Source organism: Pelophylax lessonae (assembly GCF_965119305.1).
Source record: "Pelophylax lessonae genome assembly, chromosome: 1".
Taxonomy (NCBI): Eukaryota; Metazoa; Chordata; class Amphibia; order Anura; family Ranidae; genus Pelophylax; species Pelophylax lessonae.
This window is the reverse complement of record NC_138768.1, coordinates 417,493,603-417,516,628: the sequence shown is the minus strand read 5'-3', so window position 1 is coordinate 417,516,628 and position 23,026 is coordinate 417,493,603. Positions and strand designations below refer to the sequence as shown.

Sequence of the window (23,026 nt, the reverse complement as noted above, 5' to 3'; positions counted from 1 at the left end):
TAAGTATATTGGCTTTAGTTGTATAAGAGAATTGAGGGAGCTATGTCCTCTTCCTCTCTTGCATTCCCCTTTTGTCTACATTATATTATTGTAGGACGCATTTATGCAATATATATTTGTTTTTTCAATTTAGTTTGAGTACTTCTGAAGAAATTTTAGTTCTCTCATACGGAAACATATGGTGGGGACATTCTGATAGGTGAAAGGTACCGGATAAGGCTCTTGTGCAATTTGGGGAGGACAGATGCACTCCGCTCAGAGGCCATCTGTGGGTCAATGCTGCAATTTAATTCTGTGACTGTAGGTGTGTATTATATATGATTGTAAACTATTGTACCGATTTCAATTGAAGAATTGTAATTTTAATAATGGTCATTTATGATTACAGAGTGGTAAATAATCCCTGATGAAGAAAAAAGTTTTAATGTTTTGAAACGCGTTGGAGGTTTCCAGCTTGGAGTAGCATCATATGTACTCGATGTGCAAGTATGATGCAAAGTCATCTATTACCAGCTGGAATTACCACTTTGTATAAATCTCTAGATGTAGTATCAATTAAGTATTGACTTGCCCTTTTCAATAAGCGATTTGTGTGTACTTGAACATGTTTTCTATTGTCTTATGTGACTTGTCTTATGTGATGGAAACTCTAGTTTCCCTGCTTCCATTTGGGAGCTTCTTTTTAATATATGTCTTAATAAATATTGTATTTTCTGCAGGTAGTTTTATAAATGTATAAATTGTTAAATAGCCCTTTATAGTCCCACCAAAATAGAGAAATCCTATTGGTAGGTATCCTATTAAGGGCCCTTTCACACACTCCATCCGTCGGACGGACTTTGTTTATCTCAGCGGGGGATCAATCTGCCGATCCCCCACTGAGCAGGAGGATGACAGCTGTTCTCCGCGCTGTGTCCGGAGACACAGCTGTCAGTTCCCCATGCAACTCTATGGGGGAATCGGATAGGAACGGACCGTCGGTCCGTTCTCATCCAATCCGCTGGATGGATGGAAAATAGGGTTTCTATCCGTCCAGATTTGACGGATCGGATGTCAGCAGACATGTCTCCGCTGACACCCGATGCCCCATAGACATGCATGGGGTGACCGTTTAGATCCACCAAAAAAACTGACAGGCGGATCTGAACGGTCCACCTGTGTGAAAGGGGCCTTAAGGTTGGATTTTTAGCACCATCATATTCTTTATTTACTATTGTCATAGCTGACACCAATGTTCACAAAAAAGAAGGGGGGGGGGGGAGAGTGTTAACAGGAAATTTGTACCTCATCCCTTCTTGGTGACTTCTATGTCTCTTGGCTGTACATTTCTTATTTTAATTAGTGTTGAGTGCAGGTCTTTCTTGGCCATACTAATGCACATATAGGTGCCCTGCCACTATCTGAGAAAGACCTTACCTTGGCTCCTTTAGAGTGGTTGAGCATATACCCAGTGAAGTGACTAGCCTCAGGTGATACACTTAGATTAAACAATTCCTCCTACATAAGTTGTACCTGCTTATCTGAAGTTTTTTTCTTCTCTACATTTCTTCAAAGTGCAGAATTTATAAATGAGTCTGAGCTGTCAGAAGAAAAGTGGGCAGACAGCTGAAATTACTCTTCACAGAGCTCCACTGATTGAAGGGAAGGGACACACCCCACTTCACACTGCACACAGGAACAGAGCTGAGGCTTTCATTCAGCTGGAGCTTTCTCCTCGGTCACCATTTCAGCTCTTGGTGTCAGGAACATTTTGTCAAAAGTAACTCATGCTGATAGCAGAGGAACAAAGCAGCAGACAGAAATGCCACTTAGCGCTCTTAACCACTTTCAGACCGGAGGATTTGGCTGCTCCAGGCCCTATTTTGCGATTCGGCACTGCGTGACTGTAACGGACAATTGCGCGGTCGTGCAATGCTGTACCCAAATGAAATGAACGTCCTGTTTTCCCACAAATAGAGCTTTCTTTTGGTGGTATTTGATCACCTGTGTGATTTTTTTGTAATTTTTTGCGCTATAAACAAAAAAAAAAGTGACAATTTTGAAAAAATAACGACATTTTTCACATTCTTTTATATGAAATTCTCAAAAAAAAAATGTAAAAATCAATTTTTTTTTAACATTTTAGGCCAATTTGTTTTCTGCTACATATTTTTGGTAAAAAAAAAATCGCAATAAGCGTATTTGGATTGGTTTGCACAAAAGTTATTGCGTTTACGCACTACAGGAAAGATTTGTCTTTTTAATTGGGTTTTTTTTTTTTCCTAGTAATGGCGGCGATCTGCGTTTTTTTTTTTGCGGGACTGCGACATTGCGGCAGACAGATCGGACCCCTAACTGACATTTTTGACACTTTTGGGGGTACCAGTGACATTACTACAGTAATCAGTGCTAAAAATATGCACGCTTACTGTAAAAATTACACTAGCAGGGAAGAGTTTAACAGTATGTGTGATCAAGGGGTTAAATGTGTCCCTAGGGGCGTGAATTTAACTGTCAAGGGGCTTGGCTTGTGAAGTAATTAGAGACATGCGATTTTATATAGCAGGATCACATAGCCTCTGTGATTACTTCAGGGAGAATGACAGACGGCTGTGTTTACATCAGCCGTCTGTCCTCCTCTCTCAGCTGCGGGAGAACACAAGTTGCCGGTGCCCATTGGAGCCGCCGGTCACACGCACTGGCTCCCCAGCTGACGAGCTGGGGCGGGAGCGCGCCTACGGCGGCTCGCAATCGCCCTCTAGCTCCACCCAGGCGAGGACCGTACATGTACGGCACTTTGCCTGGGAGCGCCAGCCTGCCGCAGTACATCTGTGGCGGCTGGGGCTAAAGTGGTTAATTGAGACAATTACACACTATAAAGGGATATGCTTTGCTCATATTACATGTCTGACGTTTACAACCACTTTAAATTAGATTGGGCCCTTTCACACGGGCTTTCCGATCAGGTCCGCCTGTCAAGTTTTTCAGGCGGACCAGATAGGATGCTCCATGCAACCCCTATTGAGCGGGGGATGTCAGCGGTGACGTCCGCTGACACCCACTGCTATCTGATCTGATCCTGTCCGTGAAATCCAGACAGATGGAAACCCTATTTTCCATCTGTCTGGAGGATTGGATCGGTTGAATACAGACACGTTGTCTATTTTCATCCGATTTATAGAGGAGAGCGGGGATTTGATAGGTCTGTCTCCACAAAGAAAGCAGAGATGGACCTGTCATCCACCTACTCAGTGGGCATTGGCGGATTGATCCCCGTTGAGCAAAGCGGAGTCCGCTGGGTGGAAATCCCATGTAAAAGGACCCTCACTGAGCACCATAGAAGTGAGCACTTCAATGCTCGCCTGGTAAATTTAAGGCAAATGTCGTTTCTAAAGAGGAGTGAGCTGGAGAATGGAGAGGCATAGGAGAGTAGGAGTAAAGCTGAATTAAACCAAAAATGGGAAGAGTTTATTTCTGCTGATCTTTAATTCAGGTGGTTGTAAATTGCTTACATTGTGGATGACTGTAGAAGTTCAGACTATTTGGGCAGCCATTAATGGAAGTACTTTGAGATATATTATTGGTCTTGTTAGAGGTTTTAAAAGAGAAGTGTGACCAAAGGTTTTTTTGCCCATACTTTTCTTGTGGGTCACAGGAGTATACCAATTTTGCTCTCCTGTAACCCAAATTCAGCTTATAGTGGGCTGCTGTCTGCTGATGTGGCCGAACTGCTCCAGGCTTTAGAAGGATCTTATAAATATTGTCTGCATCCACCAAGCTTGCCTAAATCAAAGCTGCCTGCAGTTCTCGGCGTATTGCTGACTGGCGAAGTCCCTCTCCAGCCCGGCATTCCAATGAGTGCTGGAGGACAGAGCAGAGAGCGCTGCTAGACCAGTCACTGCTCTCCAGTGGAAGCAGACCGAGAACAGAGGCAGTCCTAATGCTGACCTGGGACAGCTGCAGCATCACACTAATGCTGCAGAATAGATTTGAGCATGGATGTTCATCATTTTTTTTTTTATAAACCCCATACTTCTCCTTTAACCTCATATGTTGTTTCTCTGGTGAACTGTAGTATTCACACTTTACCAGAATCTGATCACAAACTTTGGCAGGATTCAAACTCAGTTCTTGTGTTTTTTTACATTACTGTAATTACCCCTGTGTTCTTATGTCAAGCTTTACTGTTGATGCAACTGAAATGTTTCTTGAGCAAAGCAATTTAATGGTTTCATTCTATTGTCAAACTCTGATGAACATCTTTATTGTCCTTTTTTATGTGCTTGTATACATAAAAATGTGTAATACTAAAAATTGTAGTTTTAAATTATTGTAATGCTCAGTTAAGTATAAATAGCTTTGCTATGTATATAGCCCACTGTCCTAATGATATTCTGCATTATATATTCAGGTGCAGAGACCTATAAACAACAAGAATGAGATTGTTCTTTTCTCCAGTTCGAAAAAGCAACAGAACCCTCAGAAAATTACCCAGCAACACACTAATGTTCAGGTTAAACCAAATGTGTCTCCTGGTGCTTCAAAGCAGGCTTCACCAGCAAAACTTGGTGCGGACACAATAACAAGTACTGAACTTAAGCAAAAAGTTTCTGAACTCTTGTCAAACTACACCAGTGGTCTCTGGCTACATGCACTACCCAAAGTTTATGAGGACACATTCAAAATAACTCTTCCTTTGAATACTTTTAAGGTGAAAGAATTGTCTGACATTTGCACTATCCAGGTCATTTCCGAAAATCCTTACAAAGCAATTCTTTATGCAAAGCCCACCGAAAGTGTGGGGCAAAATCTTAACAAGGTGAACAGTGAAAAACTGGAGGAAGGCCCATCCTGCATGGCACATTCAGGAGAGGAGGACCCAGATGCTCATATAATTACTCCACCATTGACTATTCCATCAGAAGCTTCCCCCTCTGTTCTTGTGGTGGAATTAACCAACACAGAAGAAGTTGTCATCAGGTAATTATAATCAGCTGTATGTTTCTAAAAAGCGAGTAGCTATCCAAAAAAAAAAAGTGTAATCCTATATGAGAGCGGTTTATGCAATTGATGTATAAAGTTGACAGGTGATCTAGGTTGTAAGCTTATGTTGACAGGTGATCTAGGTTGTAAGCTTATGTTGACAGGTGATCTAGGTTGTAAGCTTATATGGCCAGTACTTGCAGTTTGCTTTAGAGCCCATTCAGACAGGGGCGACACGACTTGCTGGGGCGACCTTGTCGCGACATGCACGGACTTCATATAATTGAAGTCAATGCAAGTCGCCTCCAGGTCGCCCCAAAGTAGTACAGGACCCTTTTTCTAAGTCGGAGCGACTTGTGTCGCTCCTATTTGAACGGGTCCTGTGCTAATCAATGGCAGGCGACCGACCGCGACTTGTCAGGCGACCAAGTCGCCTGACAAGTCGCGCTAGTGTGAATGGACCCTTAGCATCTTGCTGTTTTTATTTTATTGTAAACACTGTTATCACAATACACAGAGCACCTCTATTAATTCTTACTCAAGGGTTATGCGCCACCTACAGGTGATTGAATGCTAGCAAAAAAAGAAAATCCTCTCCCGGATAACCCTTCCCATACAGGAAGTACTTTATTTTTTTTCACCAGTGTCTAAAGGTAATGGCCACTGATGTGGAACACTGCACAATGTTACTAGATAATCAATGTTTCTAACAAGGATCAGAAGATTGGTCCTATCCGAATCCATTCCTACACCTGTCATTGCTCAGAAGAATGGTATCTGAACTTCGCATCTGTAGTAGAGAATGAGATGCAGGGATTGCCTGTAATACTGTCAGTTGGTGGTAAACATTATCAGTTCGCGTCATTACCCTTTGGTTTCTCCTAAGCTCCTCGAGTGTTTGCAAAAGTGTTGGTCCCTTGCTCAGGCAGAAGGGGATCGTGGTACTGGGGTACCTGAACGATCTCCTTCTGCGAGTAGTCTCCGTCTGTCTTAAAAGGCGATCTGGACATCACTGTGCGAACTCTGCAAGAGTTCAACTGGACGCTAAATTTTCAGAAATCAGCTCTGATTCCGCCCAACAACCTGGACTACCTGGGCCTGACTTTGGATTCAGCCTCAGCCAGGGTGTTTCTTCCGGAGGCGAAACTGCTGAAGTTGCAGCATGTGATTTGGCTCCTGTTGTCCAACCGCCGGTCGTCTCTCAGGACTTGCATGCAAGTGCTGGGTTTGATGGTCTCCACCTTCGAGGTGGTTCTGTATGCTCAGATCCATACCAGGCCTCTGCAAAAGGAAATTCTTGCCAAATGGGACAAGAATCCTCATTCTCTGGACAATCTGATCCTTTTGAGCCCGGGTGCGAGGGGATCCCCTTGCTTTGGTGGTTCCATTCCCTGGCGCTTCGTCAAAGGAAGTCCTTTCTCCCCCTGTATTGGACAGTGGTTACCACGGATGCCAGACTGTCCGGGTGGGGAGGGTTCTTGAGCATGGATTCGGCTCAAGGGGTTTGGACTCGGGAGGAGTCCAGCTTGCCGATCAATATCCTGCAGATTCGGGCAATCAGGTTCATTCTGGTGGCTCCAGACAGGCCTCGTATGTCTTGGTACGGAAGTCTTGTGAGGCTGGTAGCCGATGTTCCTTAGAGAGGGCCGATCTTCCATCCTGCTTTACGGTCGCTGGCTTTAACAGCCTGGCTTTTGAAAGCCAGGTACTGAAGGATAGAGGGTTGTCGGATTCGGTGATTCCTACACTGTGAAAAGCTAGCAAATCTACTTCTAGGAAGATCTAGCATAGAGTTTGGAGGCAATACATTTCTTGGTGTGGGTCTCGGGTGGGGGGGTGGGAGGTTTCTCCCTGTTCATTTTCGGTGTCCCGTCTGCTGGAGTTTCTACAACAAGATGTAGATAAACATTTGGCTCTGGGCACCATCAAGGGCCAGTTTTTTGCCTTGGTAATTTTTTTTCCAACTGCCGTTGGCTGCAAATTCTTTGGTTCACACTTTCATCCAGGGGGTTGGCCACTTGGCCGGTAAGGTCTCGGGTACCTCCTCGGGACCTCAATTTGGTACTGGCGGTTCTTCAAAGACCGCCTTTTAACAATATTTGTGAACTTCCTCGGCTTACTCTGTCACTTACGGTAGCTTTTTTGATGGCTATTACTTCTGCATGCAGGCTGTCGGAACTGGCTGCATTGTCCTGTCTGTCACCTTACCTGGTGGTTCACAGGGACAAAGTGGTGCTACGTCCCTGTCTGTCTGTCGTTCCTTCCTAAGGTCATCATGGGTTTCCACTTGAAGTCCTTTCTCCCCCATTGTGTTGCCTGCCTTGTGCCCTAAGCCGACACATCCTAAAGAAACTGCTTTGCATTCCCTGGATGTGGTTCAGGCAATCAGGGTGTACCTGGCAGCGACTGAGTCGATTCGAAAATCGGATTCTTTGTTTGTCCTTACGGATGGATCTCGTAAGGGGAAGGCTGCGTCTGCTGCGACCATTTCTAGATGGATCAGGCAGACGGTGGTGTAGGCCTATTCCATTAAGGGTCAGGCTCCTCCTTTCCCTGTTAAGGCGCATTCTACAAGGGCGCTTAGTGCCTCCTGGGCCTTCCATCATCAGACGTCAGTGGTTCAGGTGTGCAAGTCGGCCACATGGTCTTCTGTGCATACATTCAGCAAGTTTTACAAGGTGGATGTACCTGCCTCGGCGGATGCTGCGTTCGGCCGCAAAGTTTTGCAGGCTGCTGTTGCAGAGGTTCCTGCCTCTTGAGGGTGTATTCTTTCTGGTTGGTGAGCTCCAAGTGCTCCTGGTTGAGCTCCTGCTTTATCTGGTTGGCTGTTTAGCTTTTTTTGGGAATTATGTGCATTGTTGTGTTTTTCCCACACCTCATGTTGACTCTGCTTTAGGACGTCCCAAGGGTCAAAGAAGATACGGAGCTGTGTCCATCAATGAACGAAAGAGAAAACTGGACTTTTTGTCTAACCGTAAAATCCTTTTCTCTGATGTTCATTTCACGATCAAATCTCCGCATTTCTTGAGAGACACCCTTGACAAATATCGCTCTCCCATCTGAAGCCATCCAAACCATTCTCTCAGCATCCCCCAAGTATCTGTCCCTCACTCCCTGTGACGGTGAACACCATCACAATGGGGTTGGCAGATTTCCCTGAGACATTTGTTTTTACCTCCTTTTTTTTTTTTTTTTTTTTTTTAAATCCAGGTCTCAGTGGCCGGGAAACAAGGTTTTACACACTGGATGTGGTTTGGGCTGTCATGATGTATCTTGAAGTAAACCACCTCAGTCAGACTCGGTTTGTCTTTCTGGGAGAAAAAAAAAAAGTCATGCAACTACTGTAGTAAGTTTATTTAAAGTGTTTCTAAACCCACAACCGTAAAATCAGTGTGTATATGCAGTATAGCATGCTTGTTGTACTCGCTGTGGAATCTAAGGGGGTAATCCTCTGTGTAAAAAGGCAGTTTGGTCCTGCCTTCTCTGATCCTCCCCTTCCTCTGTGTCCAAGCCACCATCCGATAGAACAGAGCCATGGGGGTAAGCTGCACATGCTCAAGTTGGTGTGTATTGCTAGAGAGTTTTTTTTTTTTCCTGCCTGCATGTGATCAGCGCAGGGCCAATCCGCACTGGTTCAGACAGAGGGTCAGGGGTCCTGCAGACTCAAAGGACAATCAGGGGAGAATGAAAACTACTCCTACATGCTTTAACCAGACACTGATAAGTCACAAGACTGCTATATGCTGCTGATGAGAAAATATATTTAGCAGTTTTTATTTACTATATAGTCATTGCTAAAAATGTTGGCACGTCTGCATTTTTGTCAGTGCACCAATTCGCCCAGAAAATTGTTGCTATTACAAATGTTTAGGCATTCTCATGTTTATTACTTTTGTTTGTATTGGTATGATACAAAAAAGTGGAGAAAAAAAATCCAAATCTGGCACATTCCATGCAAAACTCCCAAAATGGACTAGACAAACTATTGGCACCTACTTAAAATTGTAAGAAATAATTGCATTCCATGTTTGTGATGATCCTATAGTTTATAACTAAACTATACTAAACTGTATCAATTACCAGGTGCTGACAGTAAAGAAATCACCCTGGCAACCACTTAAAATAGTGAAAATGTTACTCAACCTATCTTAGCATGGAGAAGAGAAAGCGAGCAGCAAAGAATTGTCTGAGGATTTGAGAACAAAAATTGTGGAAAAGCATGGACAATTTTAAGGTTAAAAGTCTATCTCCAGAGATCCTAATGCTCCTGTGTCCACTGTACCCAACATTTTTTCAAGAAGTTGTCAACATTGTCAAAGTGCCCAGAAATGGTTTAAGACTAAGCGATGGAGAGTACTAAACTTGCCAGCAATGAGTCCAGATGGAAATTCCATAGAGTACCAGTGGAGAGATCTCAAAACATTAGTTGGGAAAAGGAACCCTTCTAATCTGATAGACCTGGAGCTGCTGGTCAAAAAATTTCAGTGTAGAGGTGTAAGAAACTCGATGGTTACAGGAAGCGATTGATTTTAGTTATTTTTTTTTTCAAGGGGTATGCTACTAAATAATAAATTGAAGGTGCCAAAAATGATGACCAGTTCATTTTTGGAGTTTTGCGTGGAATTTGTCAGATTTGGCTTTTTGTTTCTCCACTTTGATGTGTCATACCAATACAAACAAAAGAGAAACCTGAGAATGCCTAAACATTTGTAATTGCTACAATTTTCTGGGTGAAGTGGTACATTATCTGCCGGAAATGCAGGGGTGCCAATATTTTTGGCAATGAATGAAACTATTGCATATACTTGTTCTGTGTATCTGGGAGACCAGATATAGTGAATACAAGGTCCTGAGTTTAGTAACACATTAACACGGGATTCAGCTCATTTTTTAAACCTATGGTTGGAAAGGAAAGCCTCTGTGCTTTCTGGTGATGGCTCATTCTGCCTGGAGTGTAGGTGCTTTCTTGGCTATTCATCATCGGGGTTCGTGGCTAAGGTCTTCAAGGCCACAACCCGGTCAGTTCACGCTTTTACAAGATTTTACCAGGTGGATGTGAGCGTGCTGAGGATGCTGCTTTTGGTCACATTGATTTTGCAGGCTGTAGGTTCTGTTTGCCTGTTGGTAGTAGCTGTGTCTCCCTCCCTTCATGGGCATTGGTTTAGGACATCTCTGTGGAGAAGGATTAATAGAGTTGTTCCGTGTCCCGTGATGTACAATAAAGAAAACTGGAATTCTCTATCGTTCATTGACAGACGCAGCTTCATATCTTCTTGACCATTGGGTTATGCTGTCCCCTACAGGAGTAGGACACTAGGCAGGAAAAAGCTTTCCCACGCATATGGGGCTGTCCCTGCAGGCATAACCCCACACACTCTGCTACTGGTTATAATCTAGCGCTAGGCCTTTACCACGACAGAGCCCCGTTGGACAAGGGCAACCTCACGAGTGGACCGCCTCGCTCGGACGCGAACAACCTGGAACCCCCCCCCCCCCCGAGTTGCAGCGTACCCCTTGGCTGACAACACCCCCATCCCGGGTGGGAGGTGGTCTGTTCGGAGCGGCGCCCACCTGATGATATTGTGGTATGGTGATTAAGTGTCCCTCCATTTCTTTGGCGGTGTCAGGGTGGATGTGGGCCCCCTCCTCGGAATAGTTGGACCCTCGGTTATCCCTCGGTTCCCCTTGGCTCTCGGGTATTCCCCCCCCCCCATCCCATGGGGCATTCAGGTTCCTACCACTGGGGGGCAGATATATTGCAGCCGCTGTGGCGGTTCTGCGGGGGGTGCGTTTTTCTGGTGGGGTCTCCTCCTGGGGACCATCCTGTGCCACATGGCACGCTCTGGGGGCCGTCATTTTGCTGTAGACTTGCTCTGCATTTATGTTAGAAAATCCTCATTGTAATGCATGGGCAGCCATTTTCTTAAAATTCCCCATAGGAATGCATAGGGTGGCCATTTTCTTGTAGTCCACGTTGCTGAACAGGCACAAGCAGACACTAGATACTCTAGGCATGACCCAGGTGATTTTAACTTCCTGTGTCAAGATCGTTCCATTCTGCTGTACAGATTGTGTTTGCGAGCCTCCTGATCGGTTTGGTAAGGTTTTTTAGGGTCTCTTGTGGGTTTCCTCTCACACACTGCTGACAGACTGTGTTTGACTGGGATTTGTTTTACCACTGTGCAGCGGTGCGATCGCGTTTTTGTGCCTTTTTTCAAGCGACACTGCATTTTTTTATTTTCAATGTAAATGGAGTCTCAGGATAAAATTTCACCTACATACCCTTGCAGTGCGGCTGCAAAATCCTCTGGGTCACAGCCCATATCAGATTTTACAGCAGCCTTGAAAAACCTGGTATCAAAAGTGGACCCTGCTTGGTCCGGTTTGGTTTTCCATTGCATGGTACCGCATGGTACGGCGTTGGAACAGTTTGGTGCAGTTTGGTACGGTTTGCTTTTCCACTAAAGTAGTACTAAACTAAGTGGGTGGGATAACAACGATTCTCTGACCAATCAGTGGCTAGTAGTAACAAACAGTCAAGGCTGCATGCAAAGGATTGTGGGATATGGTACCGGTACGGCCCTCTTGGAACCACAACTGAGGTGGTACTGTTTAAGCGAGCCGTACTATTCGGTTCCATGTAGTGGAAAAGCGCCACCGTACCGTACCGAACCGTTCCTACACCGTACCATGCGGTACCATGCAGTGGAAAAGCACAAAACGGAGCTGAACCGTTCGGTTCCATGCAGTGGAAAAGCGCCATAAATGTGATGTGTCGCTGGATGCGGCTCCCCTGGTGGCCAGTGTCTGCGGTGGGGATTGCTATTAGACGCATGGTGTGGTTAAAGAGCTGGTCTGCAGACCAGGCTTCCAAAAAGGCTTTCTGACCTACCCTTTACGGGGAGAGGTTGTTTGGATCCTCCCTGGATGAGTTGATCAAGGGCCTTACGGGTGAGTAGAGTACTCTTCTCCCTCAATCCTCTAAGGGCAAGGTACCACGTACAAAACGGGGGCCTTCTTTTACTGCTCATAGGCGGCTTTTTTGTACCTCCTGGTCGCAAGAAAAAGGAAAGCCATTCAGGTCTTCTGGGAGTTTCAAGAAAACATGGTCAGGTAAACCAAAGCCAGACAAATCCTCGTCGGCATGAAGGGGCGCCCTCATCTGATTCTGGGATGGGGGGACATCTCTGCTTCTTTCCGGAACCATGGATTTCCTTGTTTCAGGACAAATGGGTTCACAAACTGATCAGATCAGGGTAAAAGATTGAATTCTGGTCCATCGGAAAGGTTCTTCCCGTCCAACCTGCACCTATCTCCAGACCGTTTAAGGGATCTCCGAGAGGCGGTACAAGATTTGCTGTTTTTATTCAAACCCGTTTACTGTGCCCAGGAAGGAAGGCAAAGTACGTCCAATCCTTGACCTCAAGGCTTTGAAACGCCTTGTGCGGGTACAGAGGTTTCGAATGGAGTCCATTCGCACGGTAGTAGCGCCCCTACACCAGGGGGACTTTTGGCTTCCATAGATATCAAGGACACAAATCTACACATCCCTATCTATGCTGGACACCAGCGTTTTCTCCGCTTTGCTATAGGAGAGGAGCATTATCAATTTACGATTGGTCTCGCCTCCGCCCTAAGAGTCTTTACCAAGGTGCTGGCCCCGGTGTTGGCATTACTGCGTCAACGGGGGATTTCGGCACTGGGGTACCTGGAGAATCTCCTATTGAGGGCGGACTCTCATTCAGTCCTGTTGGGCGACTTGGCGATCACTGTCCAAACACTGCAAGAGATCAGTTGGAACATCCAATTTAAAAAAATCCGCCCTGATACCTTCAATGAGATTGGACTATCTGGGTCTGACTCTGGATTCCGCTTTGGCGAGGGTCTTTCTTCCCCCGGACAAATTGCAAAATTTGCAGTTGGCGATCCGGTTGCAATTGGCAAACAATCAGTCATCCCTGCGGACTTGCATGCAGTTCCTGGGTCTTATGGTACCAACCTTCGAGGCGGTTCCATTTGCTCAGTTCCACACGAGACCCTTACAAAGGGAGATTGTCCTAAATTGGAACAAGGATCGAAAATCTTTGGACACTTTTATTCAGTTGAGTCGCAACACAAAGTCTGCTCTTCTATGGTGGCTTCACTCGTCAGCATTACGCCAAGGCAAGTCCTTCCTTCCGTTGTATTGGACTGTGGTAACTACGGATGCCAGCCTGTCAGGCTGGGAAGGAGTGCTGGGGAGGCTCTGCGCCTAGGGATCCTGGACAGTGGAAGAGTCCACGCTGCCGATAAATATTTTGCAGCTCAGAGTGATAAAGATTTGCCTGAGTCATGGGACGGTTCATCTGCAAGGTTGCCCGGTCCGGATTTAATTGGACAATGCCACAGCCGTGGAGTGCATCAATCATCAAGGGGGCACCAAGAGTGTCTTGGCAGCCTTGGTGGTGGCCGAGATTCTGGATTGGGCGGAAGTTTGTTCCAGCCCTCACTGCTATGCGCACATCCCAGGTGTAAAGAACTGGCAGGAGAGTGGTCCCTACACCCGGAGGTGTTTCACCTCCTGTGTATCCGGTGGGGGACACCCGATGTCGACCTGTTTACTTCTCGACTCAACAAGAAGGTGCAGAGGTTTGTAGCCAGGTCGAGGGATCCTCTGGCCGACCAAAGAGACGCACTGGTGTCTCCTTGGGGTCAGTATCAGCTGATCTATGCGTTCCCTCCGCTGAAACTCCTGCCAAAGCTTTTGTGCAGAATAGAGGTGGAAGGAATTCCAGTCATTCTGGTGGCCCCAGACTGGCCTCACTGGTCTTGGTACGCAGACTTGGTAAGGTTGGTCGCCGATGCTCCTTGGAGAATTCCTCTCAGGGAAGATGTGCTGTCTCAAGGGCCGATCTTCCATCCTGCTTTACAGTTGCTGACTTTACCGGCGTGGCTGTTTAAAGCCAGGTATTGATGGATAGAGGACTTTCTGACTCTGCGATTCCTACACTATTTAAGGCCAGGAAGATCTATCATCATACGTGGAAATAGTACATCTCATGGTGTGAATCATTGAAAGTGCATCCTCGCTTGTTTTCAGTAGCTAGGGTTTTGACCTTTCTTCAAAAAAAGGGTTTGAACAGCGTTTGGCTTTGGGCACTATCAAAGGCCAAGTCTCGGCTTTGGCTGTGTTTTTCCAATGTCCTTTACCTACGCATGCCGTGATTTGCACCTCTATTCTGGGGGTGCGTCATATAGCGCCTCTGAGGCGATTCCCTTTACCTCTGTGGGATCTGAATTTGGTATTATCTGTTCTTCAAAAGTCTCCTTTTGAGTGCATTAGGGAGATTCCCCTGCATACATTATCTCAGAAGGTTGCCTTTTTGGTGGCTATCACTTCTGCCCCCAGGGTGTCTGAATTGGCGGCGTTGTCTTGCCGTTTATCTCTGTGGATCACCAGATAAGGTGAAGTGGTACTTCGACCTAATCAGTCGTTTCTTCCTAAGGTGGTTTCTGATTTCCATTTGAATGAAGATATTGCGCTGCCTTCACTCTTTCCTAAGCTCAAGCATCCCAAGCATAATTGCTTTGCATTCTGTGGTTCAGGCAATTAGAGTTTACATGGCGGCTACTGAATCTTTCAGGAAATTGGATTTTCTTTTTCTCCTTAACGAAGGACCTCGTAAAGGAATGGCTGCGTCTGTTGCTACCATATCCAGATGGATCAGTGGTTTAGGCTTATTCACTAAAGGGTCAAGTTCCTCCTTTCCCAGTGAAGGCGCATTCTACTAGAGTGCTGAGTGCCTCTTGGGCTTTTCGCCATCAGGTGTCAGTGATGCAAGTTTGCAAGGCGGCAACTTGGTCGTGGGTGCACACGTTCACAAAATTTTACAAGGTAGATGTGTTGGCATCATCGGATTCCTCTTTTGGCCACAAGGTTTTGCAGGCTGCTGTCTAAAGGAGAATTTTTCCTCTTTGAGGGTGTATGTTTGGTGGGTGAGCTCCATTTGTTCCTGGTTTAGCTCCTTATTACCTGGTTAGCTACATTTAGCCTTGAGAAATTGCGTTCTTTGCATTATTTTTTTCCCACCCCTCATGCTAATACTGCTTTGGGACATCCCAATGGTCAAGAATATATGAATCTGCGTCTGTCAATGAACAATAGAGAAAACTGGAATTTTTACTCACCGTAAAATCCTTTTCTCTGAAGTTCATTGACAGATGCTGCACTTGCCCCTCTACTTGTGAGTGGAAAGAAGTTGTGGTCTTCTAAACACTGCTTGCAACCAAACTGAGGGCTGTAACAGAGTGTGTGGGGTTATACCTGCAGGGACAGCCCTATAAGCATGGTGAAAGCTTTTCCTGCCTAGTGTCCTACTCCTGTAGGGGGCAGCATAACCCAATGGTCAAGAAAATATGAAGCTGTGTCTGTCAATGAACTTTAGAGAAAAGGATTTTACGGTAAGTAAAAAATCCAGTTTTTTTGACTTGTCTGTAAAATTCATTTCTTGGAGTACATCATGAGATTCAGTGATCTTTGGTTCACACTTTTCGCCATCTGGCTCCTCCGGTTCGATCCCTGGTGCCTCCCTGGGATATCAATTTGGTACTGCGGTGCTTCAAAAGCCTCCCTTTGAAAATATTGGAGAACTTCCTCTGCACACTCAGTCTCAGAAGGTAACCTTTTTAGACGCTCGCAATTACTTCCACACGTAGGGTGTCGGAGTTGGCTGCGTTGTCCTGTCGGTCACCTTACCTGGTGATTTATAGGGACAAAGTGGTGTTGCGACCATGTCAGGCGTTCCTTCCTAAGGTTGTCTCGGGTTTAATTTGAATGAAGACATTGTGTTACCGTCCTTATGTCCTAAACCGAAACATCCTATGGAGATTGCTTTACGTTTCCTTGGATGTGGTCAGAGCGATTCGGGTGTACCTGGCGGTGACTGAGCCGATTCGGAAATCCGATTCTTTGTTTGTTCTTACGGATGGACCTCGTAAGGGGCAGGCCACGTCTGCTGCGACCATTTACAAGTGGATCAGGCAGACGGTGGTTCAGGCCTATTCTATTAAGAGTCAGGTTCCTGTTGAGGCGCATTCTACGAGGGCGCTCAGTGCCTCCTGGGCCTTCTGTCATCAACTGTCAGTGGTTCAGGTGTGCAATGCTGCTACCTGGTCCTCTGTACACACAGTCACATAATTTTATAAGGTGGTTGTACTTGCATCTACAGGTCCGGCGTTTGGCCATAAAGTTTTGCAGGCTGCGGTTGCAGAGGCTTCCGCTTCTTGAGGGTGTAATTTTTTCCTGGTGGTACGCTCCAGTTGTTCCTGGTTGAGCTCTTGTTTTTACCTGGTTGGCTATGTTTAGCCTTGTTTTGGAATTGTACGTATTGCTGTGTTTTTCCCACCTCTAATGATGACACTGCTTTGGGACATCCTAATGTTCTAGAACAGGGATTCCCAAACTATGGCCCTCCAGTTGTTCAGTAACTACAATTCCCATCATGCCTAGTCATGTATGTGAATGTCAGAGTTTTGCAATGCCTCATTGGATGTGTAGTTCTGCAACAGCTGCAGGGCAATAGTTTGGGAATCCCTGTTCTAGAAGACATGAAGCTATGTCCGTCAATGAACAAAAAAAAAAAAAAGCTGTATTTCTAGTATTTTATATTTAAGATTGGTATTTCTAGTTTATGTTTAGTGCTTACGGTATTTAGACATATGCCGGTTTTCGGTAATTCGATATATCGCGGTATTGCATACCCACGGTATTGTTATTGTGGCATTTTTAAAATACCAAGTTTCTCTGCTCCTCAGTCTGACTTGTGAATTGATACATTTGGATGACTCATTCACTCACTCAGCAGTTCACTCACTCAATAGAAAACCGCTCTGGTAATATGATCCTAGAGTGAGAGACTTAGCTCCTCCCTGTAACCAATCAGACAGCTCCCACTCAGCACACACCCACATGCTTCCTTCCCGGGCTCAGAGACACAGTGAGAGACACAGTGCCTTCTACAAGCAAATGTCTGCAAGTACTTTTACCATACACTGTCACTAGATGGATAGATGGAGAGATAGATATACAGATAGATGGAGAGAGAGATAGATATACAGATAGATATACAGATAGATGGAGAGATAGATATACAGATAGATATACAGATAGATGGAGAGATAGATATACAGATAGATATACAGATGGAGAGATAGATAGATGGAGATATAGATAGATAGAAATACATACACGGGCATAGCAGCATATATATATATATATATATATATATATATATAGATGCACAGGCATAGCAGCCCACATTACATTAGTATATAGCCATCAAGCAGTGTCTGACCTACCTGGTGATGACTGGTTCTGGCGCTCAGCTCTGATAGTCTGGTCATTAAGGGGGCAAATCCTTGCGGCCCAGAAGTGGTTAAACCTGCAGGAGGAGCGGTGTTTTTATTTGTAAATTACTTTACTATTGCTTTAGGCCTGATTCACATGTATGCGGGTTAGCGGTTCACATGTATGTGGGTTGGCGGCCCATATTTGAACAGGGATAGGGATAGCAGCCCATAGATTTGAATGGGGTTGGGCTGCTATGCCTGCGTTTTCAGCTGAAAAAAGCCGCATGCAGAATTTTAAAAAATGCAGTGGCCGTGAACCCCATCCTGCTTTTGCACCATGCGACTTACTTGCAGTTCCTGCACACGCAAACTGTGTTTTTAAATGCTGGGCCCATGTATTTAAACGCAGAAAGCTTGCCAGAGCAGGAACTGCATGTAAGTCGCAAGGTGCAGAAGTAGGAAGGATTTAAAGGTCACTGCATTTTTTTTAAATGCTGCATGCACCTTTTTTCTGCGTAAAATGACGGCATAGCAGCCCATTCAAATCAATGGGCTGCTATGCCTGTGTAAATGTGGGCCGCCAACCCGCATACATGTGAACCGCCAACCCGCATACATGTGAACCAGGCCTAAAGCAATAGTAAAGTCATTTATAGATAAAAACACCGGTCCTCCTGCAGGTTTAACCACGGGCCGCAAGGATTTAGCCCCTAATGACCAGGCCATCGGATCAGAGCGCCAGGACCAGTCATCACCAGGTAGGCCAGACACTGCTTGATGGCTTATTTTAGGCCTGGTTCAGAGTCTGTACTGACTGACTATATAATAATGTGCAAAAGTGAACCAAAGTCCCTAAATTCAGCAATGAAATTGAAGTGAGGTAGAAATTCAATAATTTAAGTTTAATAATTGAATACCGTGATAATACCGTATACCGTGACAAAACCCTAATCAATTAATCGCAGCATGGAAATCTGATATCGTCACAAGCCTAACGGTATTTATGTTTAGTGCTTACGGTATCATTAAAGTCCATTATGCCTCAATTATTTTTTCTATCTATCTATATCATATATATACAGTTGTGTTCAAAATTATTCAACCCCCAATGCTGTAAAGGGTTTTCGGGAATTTAGTGTACATTTGTAATTGTATTCAGAATGAAATCCTATAAGGACTTCTTAAAGAACCATATGCTACTAAAATGTCATCAATTGGTTTTGTAATACAGTAGTAAATGTTTCTTTTGTGAATTCTTCATTGACACAATTATTCAACCCCTTAAAGACTACCACTCTGAAGAACAGAGGTTCATTGAAGTGTTTTCAATCAGGTATTGAAAACACCTGTGGATATCAGGGAGCAGCAATAAAGCCTAATAAGCACCAATTAGGCAGCTTTAAAATGACTGATACTCAGCTCCTTCTAGACATTTACTGGTGTGGTTACAAACATGGTGAAGTCAAGAGAATGGTCCAGGAAGACAAGAGAAGAGGTAATTACTCTTCACAGGAAGGGCAATGGCTATAAGAAGATTGCAAAGATGTTAAACATACCAAGAGACACCATAGGAAGCATCATTCGCAAATTCAAGACAAAGGGCACTGTTAGCTACCTGAAGCGTAGAGTGGAGAAAAGTCCCCATGTGACTGCTGAGGAACTGAGAGAAGATTTGTCAGATGTGGGTACTGAAGTTTCTGCTCAGACAATACGGCGCACACTGCGTAATGAAGGCCTCCATGCCAGAACTCCCAGGCACACCCCCTTGCTGTCTCCAAAGAATAAGAAGAGTCAACTGCAGTATGCCAAAAGTCATGTGGACAAACCACAGAAGTTTTCTGTCGACTGATGAAACAAAATTAGAACTGTTTGGGCCCATGGATCAACGCTATGTTTGGAGGAGGAAGAACAAGGCCTATGAAGAAAAGAACACCTTGCCTACTGTGAAGCATGGCGGGGGGGGTCAATCATGCTTTGGGGCTGTTTTGCTTCTGCAGGTACAGGGAAGCTTCAGCGTGTGCAAGGTACCATGAATTCTCTTCAGTACCAGGAGATATTGGATGACAATGTGATGCAGTCCATCACAAACCTGAGGCTTGGGAGACGTTGGACCTTTCAACAGGACAATGATCCCAAGCATACCTCCAAGTCCACTAGAGCATGGTTGCAGATTAAAGGCTGGAACATTTTGGAGTGGCCATCACAGTCATCAGACTTAAATCCGATTGAGAACCTCTGGTGGGACTTAAAGAAAGCAGTTGCAGTGCACAAGCCTAAGAATGTGACTGAACTGATGACTGAATGATCAAAATCCATGTCAAACTGGCCAAAACAATCAATTTCAGTGGGGGTTGAATAATTTTGAACACAACTGTGTGTGTGTATGTGTGTGTGTCCACATATATATATATATATATATATATATATATATATATATATATATATATAATGTAGGTACCCCTTTAGACAATTTTGACACTTTGGATTTTTGTCTTGCCTTAAAATCCTTTTCTCTGAGGTTCGCTGATGGACACAGCTCCATGTCTTCTAGACTATTGGGTATTATTATGCTGCTCTCTCTTCAGGAGTAGGACTAGGCGGAAACAATTTTGGGTATAACCCTGAGGCTACCAGAGGGTATACCATCACTTCCTGCTATAGGACTTCAGTTTGTTACAAGCAGTTTGTAACAAGCAGCATAACTCAACCCAACAGAGGGGTAGGTGATGTGTCCGTCAGAGAAAAGGATTTTACGGTAAGACAAAAACCCGAAATATAAAAATTGTCTAAAGGGGTACCTACGTTCTAGTGTGTGTGTATGTATATATGTATGTATGTATATATGTGTGTGTATATATATATATATGTATGTATATATATATATATGTATGTATATATATATATATATATATATATATATATATATATATATATATATATATATATATATATATGTATATATGTATGTATGTATGTGTGTGTGTATATATATATATATATATATATATATATATATATATATATAAAATAAATAATGGAGGCATAATGGACTTTTGATGGTACCGTAAGCACTGGACATAAACTAGAAAAGCCAATCTTAATTATAAAATACAAATTTATTAAATCACCGTAAAATCCTCAATGAAGAACACATACAAATAGACAGGTCATATAAAAGAATACATCACATTTTTCTGTGGAGACAGAGCTGCCATCCGCCTACTCAGCAGGGGATCGGCAGATCGATCCCCCACTGAGATAAACGGCCGATGGACTCCCTTGTGTTAAAGGGGCCTAAGAGTGTGTCCATGCTTTACTTTGCTATACAGCGCACCAGCTGTATATGTAGCTGTATGTCCACTCTGTAATTATTTGGTGAATCCGTGTGTGTTTTTGTAGGACATCAGTTTTTCTGTACTTCTGTAATTGTGTACATCAGGAAGCACATATGTACTTATATTTACTACTTAGGTATGTGGGTGAAGAATATTCTGCTGCACAAGAACGCATGGAAGATGAAATGAAGGAGTTTTACAGTAAAAATGCAAATCCTGTGCCAAGATTGAAGTTGGGGCAGCTTGTGGCTGTAAAAGCAGAAGAGGAGGCATGGCTGCGTGCACAGATATCCGAAGTTGAAGAGAATAAAGTCAAGGTAAGCACTTTAAACTCTTCAAGGGGTTTGTTTGGCTGCACGGGCATTATTCAGCATGTAAGATGAGAGGATATTGATAGATAGTGTACATGTTTACTGAAATTCATCCAATAAAGGGCAGCTGTAATAAATTCAGCAATTCTGGATGTACAGTTTTCCTTACTGAAAAAAAAAAAAAAAAGGATTAGCGTGGCTCAGTCTACTATACTAAATGAGGTTTAAACACCTTTTTTTTTTTAAGTGTGAATGAAGATTTGCACATACCTTTTTAGTTTTAAGGAGTGTCTACTATGCTAGTGCTGAACTCCAGGGAAAGGAACAGTCCTTCCTTGCAGTGGAGGTGCTCCCACACTCCAGCGATACAATGCTCCTTTAGGGTTTGGGTACAGTAAAAAGCACTTTTACTTGCCCGATCCTCTACTCCTGCAGGCTCCCTCTGCATTCCTAGACCAGTCCCTGCACCCCCCCCCCCCCTGCATTGGATGTAGGGTGCAGGGGGAAATTCCATCTTCTAGAGTGTAGGGTAGAATAGGAGAGTGCTGGTTGCCAGGGTAGCTGAGGATTGGGTAACTAAAACTGCAAAAAAAAAGGGCTTTAATCCTTGCAGTATGGATGTAGTTCCGCAACAAGGTAGAATTTTCACTTTCCCCAGCGTTAGGCTTTAATTGAAGGCTTTTTGATTAAAATAAGGAAACAAAAAATCCTCTTATTTTCTGTAATGAATGCTATTGGTTGGTAACTTTTGGTGACTCGATGGATGTTTGTTCAGAGTTATGTCTAATTATTTGCCATTTTCTAAATTTTGTTTCTTACATGCTTTTTTCTATAGGTTCTCTACGTGGACTATGGCTTTAGTGAAGTGGTTGACAGCTCTAAAGTTAGCAGATTGAGCACACCATTCTATTCTCTTCCATTCCAAGCCACAAAATGCAGTCTAGCAGGTAACTGTTCAATCTTAGTCAAGAGATTTAAAAGCATTCTTTTCACGTAACACTATAGAATTGCAGCTAATGTAACACATGTAGAGGAAGTAATGAAGTATTCCTTATATGTATACAGTTATAATATGCATCTATATATTTATCCTTTAGACTCTAACAGGACAGGGCCTTCATTATTCGGTTAGCATGATTACACTAATCATCCCATGATTTCACTTATCATTCTTGGATTTCACAGTAGTACATTAGTACTTATTTAGTATAATCTTTTTGAGTTTTTATTTGTGTTTTAATATAGAACAGGGATTCTACGGGGGAAACTACGGCCCTGTAGCTGTTGCAGAACTACACATCCCATGAGGCATTGTAAAACTCTGACATTCACATACCTGATTAGGCATGATGAGAATTGTAGTTCCTGAACAACTGGAGGGCCGTAGTTTGGGAATCCCTGATATAGAATATTATCTCCCCCTTACAGAAACAAAATAATATGGACGTGTTAATAGCTTAATGGTTAGAACCATGGCAATTTGCCAGTACTCAGTTCAATTTCCACCAGGAACACTACATATTCTTTAGGTGATATGTAAAGTTGCATTGCTGAACCAGGAAAAAATCAAGTCACCTCCCTGTCTGCAACTGTGCTAGCACACATCTGTATTTCAGCTGTACTTGGCTTGCCTGAGTCAAGGCTGGGTGTTTTTTGTTTGGTGTGTGTGTTTTTTTTTTTTTTTCTTCATTTTCTCATTTAACCTCTTCTTAAATGTTCTTCAGTGCTGTGCCTTTCTTACCAGTAGTTATAGTTTACTTGGGGCCATTATAACTTAAGGCTTAACACTTTAACACTAAATCTGCTAATAGTGCAGAACAACACACATAATATAAACTGTACATATACTGTGCTAAAAAATCTATTCAAAACATATGTTAAAGTGCAAAGTGTCCATATATCTCAAAAATAGCAAACATAGTCCATGATTCTCGAGATGAGGTGTATACCTGACGGCATCCCACAGCCACCTTGGTATACAAGCCGACACGAGTGTACGAGTTTATAGCAGCTGACACGGCTGAAGTACCATCTATGCGTGTGTGTGTGTGTTTTTAGCGGAAAATATACATCCAACGGAGAGCACTAGAT

The 23,026-nt window shown here is 43.9% G+C and overlaps 1 protein-coding gene across 2 annotated transcripts in view; it reads left to right on the top strand.

Annotated features, from left to right (window-relative positions):
* The window catches only part of TDRD7 (tudor domain containing 7), a 314,213-nt gene that overhangs the window by 164,142 nt on the left and 127,045 nt on the right, over positions 1 to 23,026 (top strand). For both annotated transcript variants that reach the window (XM_082267672.1, XM_082267671.1), the window contains exons 7-9: positions 4,391 to 4,959; positions 20,761 to 20,941; positions 21,771 to 21,882. In XM_082267672.1, the coding sequence (XP_082123798.1) occupies positions 4,391 to 4,959; positions 20,761 to 20,941; positions 21,771 to 21,882 (862 nt within the window). The remainder of the gene's footprint in view (positions 1 to 4,390; positions 4,960 to 20,760; positions 20,942 to 21,770; positions 21,883 to 23,026) is intronic.